This window comes from Tasmannia lanceolata, unplaced genomic scaffold, assembly GCF_043159265.1.
Source record: "Tasmannia lanceolata isolate RefF3 unplaced genomic scaffold, GAP_Taslan_0.1 ptg000037l, whole genome shotgun sequence".
Lineage (NCBI taxonomy): Eukaryota > Viridiplantae > Streptophyta > Magnoliopsida > Canellales > Winteraceae > Tasmannia > Tasmannia lanceolata.
In genome coordinates, this window is record NW_027518714.1 from 30,479,600 (window position 1) to 30,494,877 (window position 15,278).

A 15,278-nucleotide genomic window follows, 5' to 3' on the forward strand; every position below is an offset into this window, starting at 1 on the left:
CCCTAGAGTTCCTCCAAACTTTCAGGAGGGTAATGACGTTCCGAGGCGCGTCGGATGGATTTATGTGCAAGGCCTTTGCCTCCTTATTGAGAAAAACCACTAACAATTGATACCTACGTCTGGAGCCGGGCTCCATTGCATCCTTCCATGAATTCCGAAGGAAGTTTACCGCAAGGTTCAGCAACAATCGCCTCCGCCATGATCCGGCAGACGTCATCTTGGCCCTCCGATAAGGAAAGAACGAGACCCTGAGAGACTTCATGCTGAAATTCAACTCCGAGTTGGCTCAACTTTCCAACATCGACATCCAAATAGCGATTGCAGCTCTGAATCACACTACCACCGACCAAAACCTCAAACTATACCTCACTCTCAAGCCACTGCGGGACCTACAGGAACTTGAATCCAAAACTAACAAGTTCATACGAGCGGAAGAAGCCTGCGTACGGGAGCGGAGCTGGGCCGGCCACGAGGAATAAAAGAAAGAGGATGGTAAGGGGGCCAGGAAACTGCGGGCCGAAGAAAGACTAGCAAACCGGAACCCCATTCCTGTGTTTGAAAAGTTAGGAAATGCTCCCCTAAAGGTCCCCTTCTCCCATGTCATGTTCGCCATCAGAGATCAGGTCTCCTAACCCCTCCCAAGAAAATGAGCACTCACCCGAAGAAGCGCTCCACCGGAAGGTTTTGCAATTTCCACAGGGACCACGGCCACGAAACCGACCATTGCTTCCATCTCAGACTTCAGTTAGAAAAACTGGCCGAGGAAGGTCATTTAGATGAGCCCCGCGCGGATAGAATGCTCCCACTACTAGAGCAAAACGCACCGCTCTTCCCTTGCTGACAGGTCGAGAGGCCGGTACTGGTCCCGCAGCAGACACCGATCTCGTAGCATACATCGCTCCTGAGGTAGTCGCCACCACTTGCGGCACCACCGGTGCCCCAAAAGAGAAGAACCTCCTCGCCAGGCACCAACCCCCGAGCAGCCGCCCACTATTGTTGGAAAAATCAACATCATTGCGGGAGGGCCTGCGGCAGGGGGGCCAACAACAGCCGGTCGAGGAGCGTACGCAGAGCGAGTATTCTCCCTGGAAATGCCTTCTAAAATGGCCCGGACGGATCCTCTCCAAGAAGGCCAGGTCATCTCGTTCTCCACCGAGGAGTACAACGGACTACAAGTCCCGCACGACAACGCGCTAGTCATCAGATTGATCATCGCCAACTTCGATGTAGGAAAGATCTTGGTAGACACAGGGAGCTCCGTCAACGTGCTACACCTCGAAACCTTCGAAGAAATGAAATTGGGCGAGGGAAGGCTGGGGTCTGCGGAGTATTCCTTATACGAGTTTTCTGGGGCGTCCATACGGGTCAGCAGCAAAATTGAGTTACCTATCACCTTCGGGATGCATCCCCTCAAAAAAACCATTATGACCACCTTTTTGGTCATGGATATACCTTTCACTTACAACGCCATCATAGGACGCCCAGCCCTGAGGGACCTGGGAGCAGTAGTTTCTACCCCTCACCTCAAAATGAAGTTCCCCACTCTGACCGGGATAGGAGAAGTATGTGAACAACAGATGATAGCGCGCCAGTGCTATGCAGCAAGCTTGAAAGGAAGGAACGCTCCAGCTAAAAATTTCACGATAGGAAGCGAAGACTCCCGAGAGCGAGCTCGCACTGTTAGAGGGGAGACAATTGAGGCGCTAGACTCCATCCATATATCCGAGGACCAGCAAGAGATAGAGGTCCGGATTGGCTCCCTGCTAAGAGGTACCTTATGGGACGAAATGATTAGCTTCCTTAGAGCCAACAAAGATGTATTTGCATGGTCTGCTTCGGACATGCCCCGCATACCCGCGGAGATCGCGGTTAACCGGTTGAATGTAAATCCGACCCTCAAGCCCGTCCGACAAAAGAAGAGAAACTTCGCGGCAGAACGACATACTCACATCAAAGCTGAAGTGGAAAAATTGCTACAAGCCGGATTTGTCAGGGAAATCCGGTACCCCGAGTGGCTGTTCAACGTAGTCATGGTCAAGAAAGCCAATGGAGGTTGGCGGGCCTGTATAGACTTTATTGATCTAAACCGAACCTGCCCGAAAGACCCCTATCCACTGCCACGCATAGACCAGCTCATCGATGCCGCTTCCGGGCACGAGCTACTCACCTTCCTAGACGCTTTCTCCGGCTACAAGCAGATAAAGATGCACGAGCCATATATTCCAAAAACAGCATTCATCACTGACCAGGGCGTCTACTGTTATCTGTCATGCCCTTCAGGTTGAAAAATGCGGGGCCACGTACCAACGGGTCGTGAATAAGTTGTTCCAGAAGCAGATAGGCAGAAACGTGGAAGTATACGTGGATGACATGTTGGTAAAAAGTCTGGAAGCCCAAAAGCACATCCCCGACCTCAAAGAAACCTTCGACACTCTGCGGCGAGCCCGGATGAAACTCAACCCGGCAAAGTGTGCCTTTGAGGTGACCTCTTGGAAATTCTTAGGATTCATGGTTAGTCAAAGAGGCATCGAGGCCAACCCTGAAAAGTTCCAAGCCATCCTAAGCATGGAACCCCCGGCAACGGCGGTAGAGGTGCAGCGGCTAGCTGGACGGGTAGCCCCCCTCGGCCGCTTCATGTCCAAATCTGTCGAAAAGTGCGTACCATTCTTTAAACAGCTAAAGAACATACGGGAGTTCGAATGGACCCCGGCCTGCCAAGAAGCTTTCGACGCCTTAAAGCAGTACCTCCAAACACCGCCACTACTGACCAAACCCGAGCCAGAGGAAGAGCTCTTCCTATATTTTACTGTCAGTCCTACGGCAGTAAGTGCGGTACTGGTCCAGAAGAGGGACAAGGGGAAACATCTGGTGTACTATGTGAGCAGGATCCTTTATGGTGCGGAGGTTCGGTACCTGGACATAGAGAAGTTCGCCTTCGCCATCGTCACCGCTGCCCGGAAACTCCGTCCCTACTTCCAGGTCCACCCCATAATACTCTTGACAGACCAACCATTGAGAAAAATCCTACAAAAGCCTGAGACATCGGGAAGAATGATAAGCTGGGCTGTCGAGTTGGGAGAATTTGACATACAAGTTAGACCAAGGCCGGCCATCAAATCCCAGGTCCTCGCTGATTTTATCGTGGAATTCACCGCCCCCGCCACAGAATCAACGCTGGTGGATACAGCCAATGCCCCTGCTGAACAACCAGCCCTTGGAGACAAGCGCAATGGGCCCAGATCACCTGAGGATGACAATGAGGTCCATTGGATCCTTCACGTGGACGGTTCGGCGAGCAAAGGAGGGTGCGGAGCGGGAGTGGTCCTCTAGGGCCCGGATGAATTCGTAGCAGAATACGCCCTATGACTAGACTTCAAAGCCTCCAATAACAAGGTTGAATATGAGGCCTTATTGGCAAGGTTGAACCTAGCTGCGAAACTGGGCGCAAAGAAAATAAAAGTCTACAGTGATTCGCAACTGGTGGTCGAGCAAGTAAATGGGACCTACGAAGCCAAGGAGCTCAGGATGAAAAGATACCTCCAGAAAGTAAGAGAAAAGCTGGACGGAATGGGGGAAGTCGAGGTTCTCCAGGTGTCGCGAGGTATGAACGATCGCGCGGATGCCTTCTCCAAAATGGCCTCTGAAGAAACCCATGACTTCGGTTCCGTGTACACGGAGATACTTCTTCACCCCAGCATTGATGAAAAGCAAGTCTTGGAAATCCCGGCCGGGCCAAACTGGATGGATCCCATAGTGCGGTACCTGAAGGACGGGATACTGCCTGAAGACAAATTGGAAGCCCGAGATTAACTGTAATGGCCGCCCACTACGTGCTCCACTGGTCCAAGTTATACAAACAGTCATACACTTGGCCGTATCTCCGATGCTTAGTACCCTTTGAGTCAGAATATGCTCTACGGGAGGTAAACGAGGGGATCTACGGAGACCACGGGGGTGGAAAGACTCTGGCCTAGAAAATCGTAAGACATTGTTATTTTTGGCCTACGATCATCAGAGACGCCTAGGAATTCGTCAGAAAGTGTGGCCTGTGCCAGAGATTCGCCACCACCCCCCGCTGGCCGATCACCCCCTATACCTCACTGACAGGCCCGCTGCCCTTCGCCATGTGGGAAATGGACCTGGTCGGCCTATTCCCAAAAGCCCCAGGAGGGCATACAATGCTGTGCATCGCCATCGATTACTTCACCAAGTGGGTCAAGGTCAAAGCTGTGGCAAGACCGAACTCTAAGGCGACAGAAAAAAAATTCTACCACGACGTGGTCTGTCGCTTCGGCGTTCGGAAGACACTGGTGACGGACAACGGACCCCAGTTCGCAAGTGCTGAATTTTGCAAGTTCTGCGATAATCTGAGCATTGAACACCGGTTCGCCTCCGTAGCACACCCTCAGGCTAACGGACAAGTAGAAGTAACCAATATGATCCTACTACAGAGTCTCAAGAAGCGGTTGGGAGAAGCAGGGAAGTCCTGGCTAGAGGCACTCCCCATTATCCTCTGGGCCTACCAGACAACACTCCGGACCGCGATAGGAGAATCTCCCTTTAGCTTAACCTTCGGGGTCGAAGCTATCATCCTAGTAGAAATTGGTCATTCCACTTTCCGCACAGAAAACTACGACGAGCATGAAAACTTTGAGCTCCTCCGGAACACTCTCGACCTTATCTTGGAAAAAAGAGAACGGGATAGTCTCCGAATCGCCTTCTACCAGCATAGGGTGGTGAGATACTACAACTCCAGTGTGAAAAGGCTCTCGGTAAAACCCGGGGATCTAGTATTACGACGATCAGAGGTATCCGACCCCAGAAACTCCCCATAGCTCGCCCCAAAGTGGGAAGGGTCCTACAAGGTTGTTCGAGCACTCCGACCTGGAGCGTACCAGCTTGAACACCTCGACAGGACCCTGGTCCCCCGAAACTGGAACATGAACAACCTCCGAAAGTTTTACAAGTAAAAAGAAAGGGTAAGAGCTATGTTTGCTTCGAAGTTATTATGTCTGTTTTTTTTTTCTCTCTTTTTCTTATTTTCAGCACAAACCTATGTATTTCCTCTTGCGATCAATGAAATGGCGTTCCCTCCAGAACTATGTGCATCTCCACTTTCTAGCCTATGACGTATGCCAGGCTGAAAGAACACAGTGAGTGGGACAGAGGTAACATCTGGGTTGATCCCCCAAAAAATACCCTAAAATGCTCCCCATGAGAAAAAGACCTGTCCTTTGTAAAGGGCAGGCAGGGCCCATGAACTCCAAACTGATCACTCGAGAGGAAGATGGCCCTTCCATGAGCTAGATACCCTAAAGTGACGCCCCGCGAGGGCGCACTAAAGGAATTCCGGCATACAAGGTTAAAAGTCGACAATATTCCATCAAAAAAGGAAGAAACCTACAAAATGAGTCAACCACCCTACACAGTATCATATAAAATATGCAGGAAGCAAGCGAGCCTCCCTTTCCCAGGCCCTAAAAAAACGGAGGAGAGAGAAAGGGGAAAAAGAGAGAGTTCGAAAAGTTATTACAAACCTAATACGTCGACCTCGAACGAGGCCTTAAAAAAACAAGGTTTGACAAAAATTCAAAAGTGACTGCGCTCACCACCTTACTGGCCTCCTACGGGAGCCTCAGCATTAGTAGAGGCGTTTGGAGTGGCCGCCAGGTCCTTAACTGGCTCCCCGACATTTGCCGTCCCCTGAGGGAGGTCCTCCGGGACGGTCTCCTCGGAATCATGCATCAACTTCTCCAAAGGGAAAGAAGGATCGACATCACAAACGTGCCACTGGCACTCGACAAAAGCCTCTAGCTCAACATCGATGCTAAACCCGCGACCTTTAAGAACTCCTTCGAATCTTGCGATTCCTCCCGCGCCTTTGCCAGCTCCTCAACATGCTTCTGTCAGGCTACCAGCAAATTATTCTCCGCCCTGTCCCTCCTCTGCTCAGACATCTGGAGCTGCCCCCAAAGGTCCTTAACTGTGTCATCAAGTGCCGCCCACTCGGCTTGGACCTTCTCGAGATCTCACCCAACTTACGGATTCGCTCTTCGAAAGTACCCATCTTGGACCCATCCTCAATCATGTACTGCATCATCTTCCTAACATAACTCTGAGCCTGCGAAGTCTCACCACGAACGAACCATTAGCAACTCTCCACGTACAATCTCAAGACAACCGAGAAAAAAAAAGTCGACTAAGCAATCCTTACGCAAGATATAGAATGAAGATACCGAGCCCCCAACGCCCTGCAGGGAAAATTCTCCAACTCAGCCTCATCACCGGGGAGGGCAGTCATCAACCCCAACTTGTGGGTTCGACGTGACACCGTCCTCAACACCAATCTTCCACTCCGGTTTGAACATTTCTCCTTGCATCTCGTAACACTGTGCAGGGACCTCCATTCTTTCCAAGAGCAACTTTGTCGTGCCCGACCCCTCAAGCCGACTGGGAATGTCCTCAACAAATGTGGTCGAAGCGTGGACCGGCCGACCAGCCTTTCCTTGAGTGGCGTGAGGGGGAATGACCCTCTTGCAGGAGGCTCCAACTCCTTCAGAGGAAGCCTTGTCGTATCTTTCGCCCCCACCGAGCAGCCGGAGGAGCTGGATGGCGTGGGCTCAAGAGGCCTGACAGCCGACCGGTCTTTTCTAGCCGCAGCCATAAAATCAGAGGGAATCTTCGGCCGACCAGATCGACCCTTCGGTGGCTCCACCATGACCCCCTTTCTTTTAGCGACGTCCTTGGAGGAAGACATACCTAGCAGCATGAATATAAAAAAAACAGCTCAGAAAAGAACAAAAAACAAACCCAAATAAAACTATTACAAAGGAGAGGGGCTCACCACGAAGACTAGCATAACTCTCCCCCACCTCCTCACCCATCCAGCGGGCCCTCCTCTCCATAGAGTGGAGCAGACCATATTGCCTCAAATTCCCCTCCCATCTAAATTCAGAAACATCAATAGCCTCCCCAAAAGCAAGCTTCTCCAGGTCAAATTTGCTATAATCAGACTCGTGGCGGGTGGACTTCCTCCTCCACTCGTCAGAGTGCCTCCAAGGCTTAGGAAAACCCAAATCCGCATCCGAGAGAGGATTATGAACACACACTCCTCCTTCCACTTCTTAATGGAAGAAGGCAAGCTCACCTCAATCTTCACCTGAGGACGCTGGGTCAGGTACAACCAACTGTCCTCACCCTTCACCAAAGGGCTAAACGCAACACAACTCCTAAGCAGAAGGAGGGTAGGCTGAACCTCGTGAAGGCCTGCCTTGGCCACAAAGGCCAAAAGAGTGCGTCAATTGTTGGGTGCCAGTTGGGAGAGGTCCACCCGGTAAAACTCAAGGGCCACGAATATAATGCCCAAGAGCGGGAACCTAACCCCTGCCCTAAAAGCCTCCACATAAAAAGCCACCTCCTCCTCCGTGACGCCCTCGCACACCCCATCCCTAGAAGTAGTGATCCTAATCCCGTAATCATCAGGAATATGGTACTTCTTTCTAATTCTCTCTGCCACCCTATTTTCCAAGAAACTCTTGTACGACGCCACCTGGCCGAGGCGGATAATAGCACTGGGCCTTATATCCCTAATCTTCGCCTCGTGAGTAGGAAGAGCCTGAGCAAAGGCTTCAGAGCCAGTGGCCTCCGAGGACGAGCCAGAAGCCACAGAGCTATCCTCCAAGTCTCTGGACATCTGGTCGTCTCGGGAACTGCTTCCTCTACCCTTTACCAACTCCTCCTTTTTCTTGGCTGGTCTCTGGCCACTACTTCTATTGACTCACTATGTGAATTGGGGGAATCAGTTGTATTAGTCATCGTCGAAGAGCGAACGAAAAAGAATCAGAAATCAATTGAGACAGAAGGTATGGAACTCACCGGAGCAAATAATGAAGAAGGACAAAAACTAGAGAAGAATTGACGGCAAGAGAAGAAGATTGGCCGGCAGACAAAATCGCCTAGAAGAAAAACCCACTTCACCCAAAGAAGATGAAGAAACAGGGCGAAATAGTCCCTAGAAAGCCTTAAAATTCAGGGTTTCGACACGTGTCGACCAGCCTTCCGCCTTTTCCAATTAGATGGGACGTGCACACGTGGCGTCGATTTGGGAATTCGAGGAAACTGCCTAAAATCGAGGCCATGTTTCTTGCGGCGAAAAGACATTTCTACCCCTGCCGCTACCTTCCCGAGCAAGTTATCTCTACAACTTTCCCGCCTAAAACGAGGTGAACCACCATTTGATCCTCCCCAAACTTGGTCCCACCTAATGAAAAGTCTGAAAAGGACTCGGATTTTAGATCGCCTCGCCGTACCACTAGTGGGAAAAGGCTCGGAACTTGGCACAAGGGTCCGCCAGGGCCACTACAATTGCACCAGAGGGGAAATACCAAGTACGGTGGGAAAAGGCTCGGAACCGATCACAAGGGTCTGACAGGGCCACTACAATTCCACCAGATGGAAAATACCAAGTACGGTGGGAAAAGTCCCGGAACCCATCACAAGGGTCCGACATTATCACTACAATTCCAAATAAGGTGGGAAAAGGCCCAGAACCCATCACAAGGGTTCGGCAGGGTCACTGCAATTCCACAAGAGGGAAAATACCAAGTACGGTGGGAAAAGGCCTGGAACCCATCAGAAGGGTCCTGTAGGGCCACTACAATTCCACAACATGGAAAATAGCAAGTACGGTGGGAAAAGGCCCGGAACCCATCACAAGGGTCCGACATTATCACTACAATTCCACCAGATGGAAAATATCAAGTACTGTGGGAAAAGGCTCGGAACCCATCACCAAGGTCCGGCATGGCCACTACAATTTTACCAGATGGAAAATACCAAGTACGGTGGGAAAAGTCTGGAACCCATCATAAGGCTCGGGCATGGCCAGTACAATTCCACCAGATGGAAAGTACCCAGTACGGTGAGAAAAAAGCTCGGAATCTAGCACAAGGGTCCGGCATTACCACTACAACTCCACTCAGATGGAAAAATGGCTAGATTAAACAGAAAAGGTTCGGAACCCAGCACAAGGGTCCGACATTCTCACTACAATCCCACATAACAGAAAGTACCAAGTACAGTAGAAAGGGCTCGGGCCCCATAACAAAGGCCCGGTCTTACTACTACCACTCCGCTCAGATAAACTCAACTACCACGGAGATGGGAAAGGAAACATAAGAAACACGTCAGAAGTATAAAAAGAAACTGATCATAATTATCTTCTTCTGGCCCGCAGGCCTACAAAAAATGGGGAGGAGAGAAAGAAAAAGGAAGATAGGGCACGCAAGCTCGGGCCCCCAGGACCCCCAATACAAAAAAAAGGAAAGAGAAAAAGAGGAAGCCTGGCCCCTACGAAGCTGACCACCGGTCCCCCACCCCAAATTAGTCCGAACGACTAGGGGAAGATCCCTCTTCCAAAGAATCCTCCTCCTCCTCCCAGGAGCTCTCCAGCAGGGGTTACACCTCATATTCGAGCAACTGCTCGTTAAGAGCGTGGACCTTCCTTTGCAGCTCATCGTTTCTCCGCTTCAAGTCCTCAATCTCCTTGTCCATCTTCAAGACTTGGTCACACAATTCCATCCCCTGCTGATAGGCCTTTGAGAAAAAAGACAATTTCTTAGCAACATAAAAACGAGAAGGCTTGTCCTTGCAAGGTGAGGGAGAGAGACAGAGAGGGGGAAAGCCCGAAAGAGAGCCCAGATCCCTCCTGTCCTTCTTTTGATGAGCCATGAGGTCTTCCTCCGAGTCAGAATACAAGTTAGAGTCACTCGAAGACTCCTGAGAAAGAGGGGCCTTACCCTTGACCCACGAAGAAGAGGCGGCGAAAGATTTGGACATATTGTCAAACAAGGGCGGAAAAACAAAAAAGTGATCTTTGAAAAAGGTGGAAAAACTTTCCTTCATAAACCCAAAGAGAAACCCTCAGGTCAGGAAACGAAGCGACTCACCCCACGCGTGTCCCCTTCCTATTGGATGACCGACCAGTGCCACATAATGGCACTACATTTCCTCGGGAAGGAACCGCTAAACGAAACAGCACGTTCCCTCGTATTCCAAGGCTCCCATAAATGCCCTCGTCACGATATTCTTTGACCGGGTAAACGAACTTACTCCCTTGGTCCATTGAGTAAGGGGTATTATGATAGGGCATAAATACGACGGGACTGTTGGATCTCACCACGTGTCACCCGTACGGCAGAAGAATCTAATCATGATTAGAAGAGACATTTATACACGGTAAAACCACGTGATCCTGCCACGTGTCACCTCCCCGCCTCCAAAAACATCATCATCACGATTATGGGCAAGATTACACAACAAAGCCACGCGTGCCGTCGAACCAGGAGGGCAACCCAATCCAACAAAAGAAGGTTTTCTCTTTGAAATGATGAAAAGGTCCACGTGGCACCCCTTGAAGAGGATTTGCATGCAAGATCAAAGTATAAATACGCCATTAAGCCCCTAAGAGAAGGGGCCGATCCAGCCTAAGAAAATGAACGACTCCAAAAAGTAAAGCCATTAGAGGAAGCTGTATACCGCCAGTAAGGTTTTCCAACTTTAATCAAGAAAGGGAAGAGGAGTTGGACGCCCTATCCCTCCCTCAGCCTCCAACTCATCCACCCTGATATCAGAGAAAGAACCCGTACATTGGTCCTGGTAAACCTGATTGTACATCCGCCATTTCTTGTTGTTCTTTATATCGTTGGTCTAGAATCTGACTTGAGTGTCGAAGTGGTCGTCCGGGACCCATCCCGGACCTCCCTGACCCCTTTGTTTGTGATTGTAGACCCCCGTGGAGGCTCTCTACCCACCGCGCGATCGCGAACCCGGATTCTGGCGCCATCACCACCTACACCACCTTGTAGGTGTTTGTCTCCAACACTTTTTTCAGCCTTTTGTGAAAATGGTAGAGTATTATTCATCTCTAGTTGTATCACCTTCTTCTTGAAGGAGAATATAAGAAGCACTTCAGGCAACAGAATCATCGCTTTTCATGGAAAAAAAACAGAAACAAGAAAAGTGACATGATAATTACATGATTACATCAGTCACCTGTAGGAGAAGTTAAAAGAGCTTACCAATGCAAATATTCCCTTAGGGTTGGGTCACTTGGGCTAGGTGCATCAGGGTCGACCATAACCTGCATGGTAACTAAATCAGTCATCACAAATGTTAGAAAATGCCACCAAGCATAACCGAACTAAAAGTAAGTTTTGGTCAAGTACACTTCTTTAATTTAATTCCAATTTTTTGGAGTAAACTATCAAACTTTTCAAATAATCAATCAATTGAATGGGCTTTTAGAGGGAATTGATTTTCCATGCAAACTATTAATCTCAAAGTCAGTCTTAATCAGGTCGATCCATTTAGTCAAGTTCTTAAATAATCAATTGCAGTATTTCAAAATGTCAATAAAGACTAAATTAAACCACCGCCAGCGCAAATCCTAGTCGACTAGGTGTGTCACAATCAAGTATTCAGTTGACATGGACGAATACTCGGTTGGTTACTTGGTGCAGTCATATCATGTGAGTGTGAAAGGAGTTTTGATTGAAAATTTAGGCAAAACTCATATTCAAACAAGAACTCAACTTGGCAAACGTAAAAGTAGTCTAATCAGATGAGTTGGCAATGACATGGGAAGGTTTTGTAATACGCCCAAGTGTGCATTAAACTTAAGTACAATAAAACTTAGAAACGTGCATACAAATAAAACATTAAAAGACATGTGAATTTTTTTACGTGATCACCTATGCATTACTTGTGCATGGGATGGCAACAATCAGGGTAACGAATCAACGACACCCAAATGATCTTGCCAGACATTGGGTGAGACAAGCAAAAAAAATTGAAGAATAGTGAATTCTTCCTTGTTATAATTACCACTACTCTTTCTACAACAAACAATAAAAAACGTGGCAATTCTCAAATAGGGTTATTTTAGATTCCGTGGACTTACCAGTGTGTAAAAGGTCCTTAGGTCATTGCCTCCAATTTCAACCCTAGGTTGATTCACCACAGCCGAGGGTCTAAACTCACACCCATTGGTAACATCCCTGTTGTTGTAGGTGACCCTAAGTGGTATGGATCTATTGAAAGGTTCCAAAACATCCCCTACCACACGACCCACAATCAAAGAATCTCTTTCTCTAGGCATGAGGATAAAAACTAAAAGACTATAGTACTAGGAATAATAAAAATAAATGGATAATAATATTTTACGAAGAATGGTGCCTGAGAAGAGAAAGGGATGAAATATAATGTGTTCCAGGTAAAAGATAAGGAATTCAGATGGGTTATGACGCGATTGTAGGAGAACCATAGTTATACTGCATGGAGAATCTGCTTTATAGTTTTGCCTTTCTATGACTGGAATCTTGATTAAACTTTTCTTTTACAGTTTGTACACGTAGATTCTTTAAGTTCATATTTGGATGCAAGAAAATCATTTCTGACGGAAATATTTTTTCCTAGGAATATTTTTCTTTTAATTAACAATTAATTTAATGGAAAGTAATATGAATATGGTTAATCTAGAGGAATATCGTCATAAATTGAAGGCCCTTCTAAACAAAAAATTAATAGGATTTGTTCAACTTTTCCTTTTAAGTGTGTAAAAAGGTAGAAAATTTTAGAAATATTTTTCCTCTCCAAACTTTTCCAGAAAATTCCTGCAAATCCAACTAAGGCCTAGGAGTATATCTATTTATACAAGTGGGCGAGCCCTTTCTCATAACTTTTGTTCTCCTGATCCTCTAGAATAAGGTGAAAGGAATCCCATGATTGTGGCCGCCCAACATCCGTATATGCAATTCTAATTTTAAAAGTTCAAAAATATATACCTTCAGGCTATCACATTCATTTTTCTACGGGTTCTTATATTTTTAATCGTTAAAAAATACTTCTACTGGTTCTTAACTATATGGAAGGCTGAAAATTTTTTATTCAGTTCTTATATTATTGGTGGCTCAAAAACTATCAGAGGGCAAAAGTACTAGTTAGGCTGACTTGCTCAATGTTCCAAACCATGTAGCAAAATCCAACCCCATTGGATGATTCCAACACTGGAATTTATGTAGGCTTTCTTGATAGGTACAGACCGTTGATGTTTTATCTTCTCGCCGTCCATTTAGTGGCTACAAATTGGAGGGTTAGAATCTTCCAAAGGTGATAGATTTTGTTCCATGGCCCATCATCCATAGCAATGCCTATAAAATAAGTGGTTTGAATCATTGAGCAATTGGGCACCAGTTATTGTTTTGCAGCTCATACTTTTTCTTGCATCGTAGCTGTTAGACCTAAAATCGGTAACAGGTACGGCAGTGACGTGAGAGCTGAGCTGGATGACTAGGGGAGCTGAGTCTTGAGGGACCGGAGTGAACGAGGAGTGAGGTGGTCGAGAACGAGTCCTGCTATGAGGGCTGAGTCCTGCACAAGGCAAGCGAGGTCAGAAGACCAGACCGGATTTTACTCCAGACAGGCCCTTCGACACTCAAGTCAGTATGAGCAGGAGTGAAGGGGAGATGTCTAAGAGTTTTTAGGGAGAGAAAGGATTTTTCATTACCCATTGGTCTGAGCTTTGATCCTCTATTTATAGGGAAAATCTGGTGAGGTGTCCTGGACAGGTGTCCAGGACAGGTGGCGGCCTGTGAGAGGCTGCAGCTCACCTACTCTGAGACAGGTGGCGGCCTGTGAGAGGCTGCAGCTCACCTACTCTGGGACAGGTGGCGGCCTGTGAGAGGCTGGTGTTTTCACACCCCATCAGTTGCCCCCCAGTTTTCCAAGTCATTGAGAGACTTGGGAAAGTGTGATGACTCGTTATTCGGGATGGCAGACGTTGTTTGAAAGTGAATCGGGGAATTCATTCTGGAGATCCAGTCCGGAGTCCGGAGTACGGCTTCAACCGGACTGGTTTTTGATGCTTTAGAACGTGTCATATTCAGTCCGGAGTTCGGAGTTCGGAGTCCGGAGTACGGCTTCAACTGTACTGGTTTTTGATGCTTTAGAACGCGTCATATTCAGTCCGGAGTTCGGAGTTCGGAGTCCGGAGCTCGGAGTCCGGAGTACGGCTTCAACCGGACTGGTTTTTTATGCTTTAGAACGCGTCATATTCAGTCCGGAGTTCGGAGTACGGCTTCAACCGGACTGGCTTTTGATGCTTTAGAACGAGTCATATTCAGTCCGGAGTTTGGAGTCCGGAGTACGGCTTCAACCGGACTGGCTTTTGCTGGTTCGGACCGGACTGATTTTTGTCGTTTTGTTGAAACGCGTTATATCCAGTTCGGCTTTTACCGGACTGATTTTTGTCGTCTTGCGGCCAGTCCGGTTCGGACCGGACTGATTTTTGTCGTTTTGTTAAAACGCGTTATATCCAGTTCGGCTTTTGCCGGACTGCTTTTTGTCGTCTTGCGGCCAGTCCGGTTCGGACCGCACTGATTTTTGTCGTTTTGTTGAAACGCGTTATATCCAGTTCGGCTTTTGCCGGACTGATTTTTGTCGTCTTGCGGCCAGTCCGGTTCGGACCGGACTGATTTTTGTCGTTTTGTTGGAACGCGTTATATCCAGTTCGGCTTTTGCCGGACTGATTTTTGTCGTCTTGCGGCCAGTCCGGTTCGGACCGGACTGATTTTTATCGTTTTGTTGAAACGCGTTATATCCAGTTCGGCTTTTGCCGGACTGATTTTTGTCGTTTTGTTGAAACGCGTTATATCCAGTTCAGCTTTAAAGATCTAGTACGGAGTACGGAGCACGGAGTGCGGAGTGGAGATGTGAATTTTCATGCGCGTAGGAACACGCGCGTGCTTGATCGTATTTTTGAGTGGGAGAATGTGTCCGTCATAAATATGGGACACGTGGCGCCATTCGAGTGTCCTCGAGATGCGTGCGTCGCATTTATTGCCCCACCGCCTCTGAAAAGCTATAAAAGGAGGTTTACCCCCTTTCATTTTTTTACTTTTCACTTTTCATCTTTTCTTCTATTCTTGCTCTGGGAGCTTCGACTTCTCAGTTCTCAGTTCGCAGTTCGCAGTGGGAGTTGCGCAAGGACTTGACGAGCTCCACTCACCGGTATTCCTCTCAGCCCTTCTCTTTACTGCATGTCTGATAGTAATTCGAGTTCCGAGTCCGGTACGGATTCCTCCATTAGCAGTAGTTCAGAATTTAAGCCGCCGCAGGAGCCTGTAATGGCTAGGACGTCCGCTAGGATAGATCTTGTAGATAGCGACGACGAAGGGGACAGGGACGAGGTGTTTTTAGACTTGAACGCCACTCCACTCCCC

General features: G+C 48.2%; 1 protein-coding gene across 1 annotated transcript in view; it reads right to left on the reverse strand.

The window, feature by feature from the left end:
- The window catches only part of LOC143861096 (protein VERNALIZATION 3-like), a 54,543-nt gene extending 42,386 nt beyond the window's left edge, over positions 1 to 12,157 (reverse strand). The window contains exons 1-2 of the mRNA XM_077371991.1: positions 11,960 to 12,157; positions 11,079 to 11,140 (exon numbers count right to left, since the gene is read on the reverse strand). Of these exons, the coding sequence (XP_077228106.1) occupies positions 11,079 to 11,140; positions 11,960 to 12,157 (260 nt within the window). The remainder of the gene's footprint in view (positions 1 to 11,078; positions 11,141 to 11,959) is intronic.
- Between the last annotated feature and the right edge of the window lie 3,121 nt (positions 12,158 to 15,278).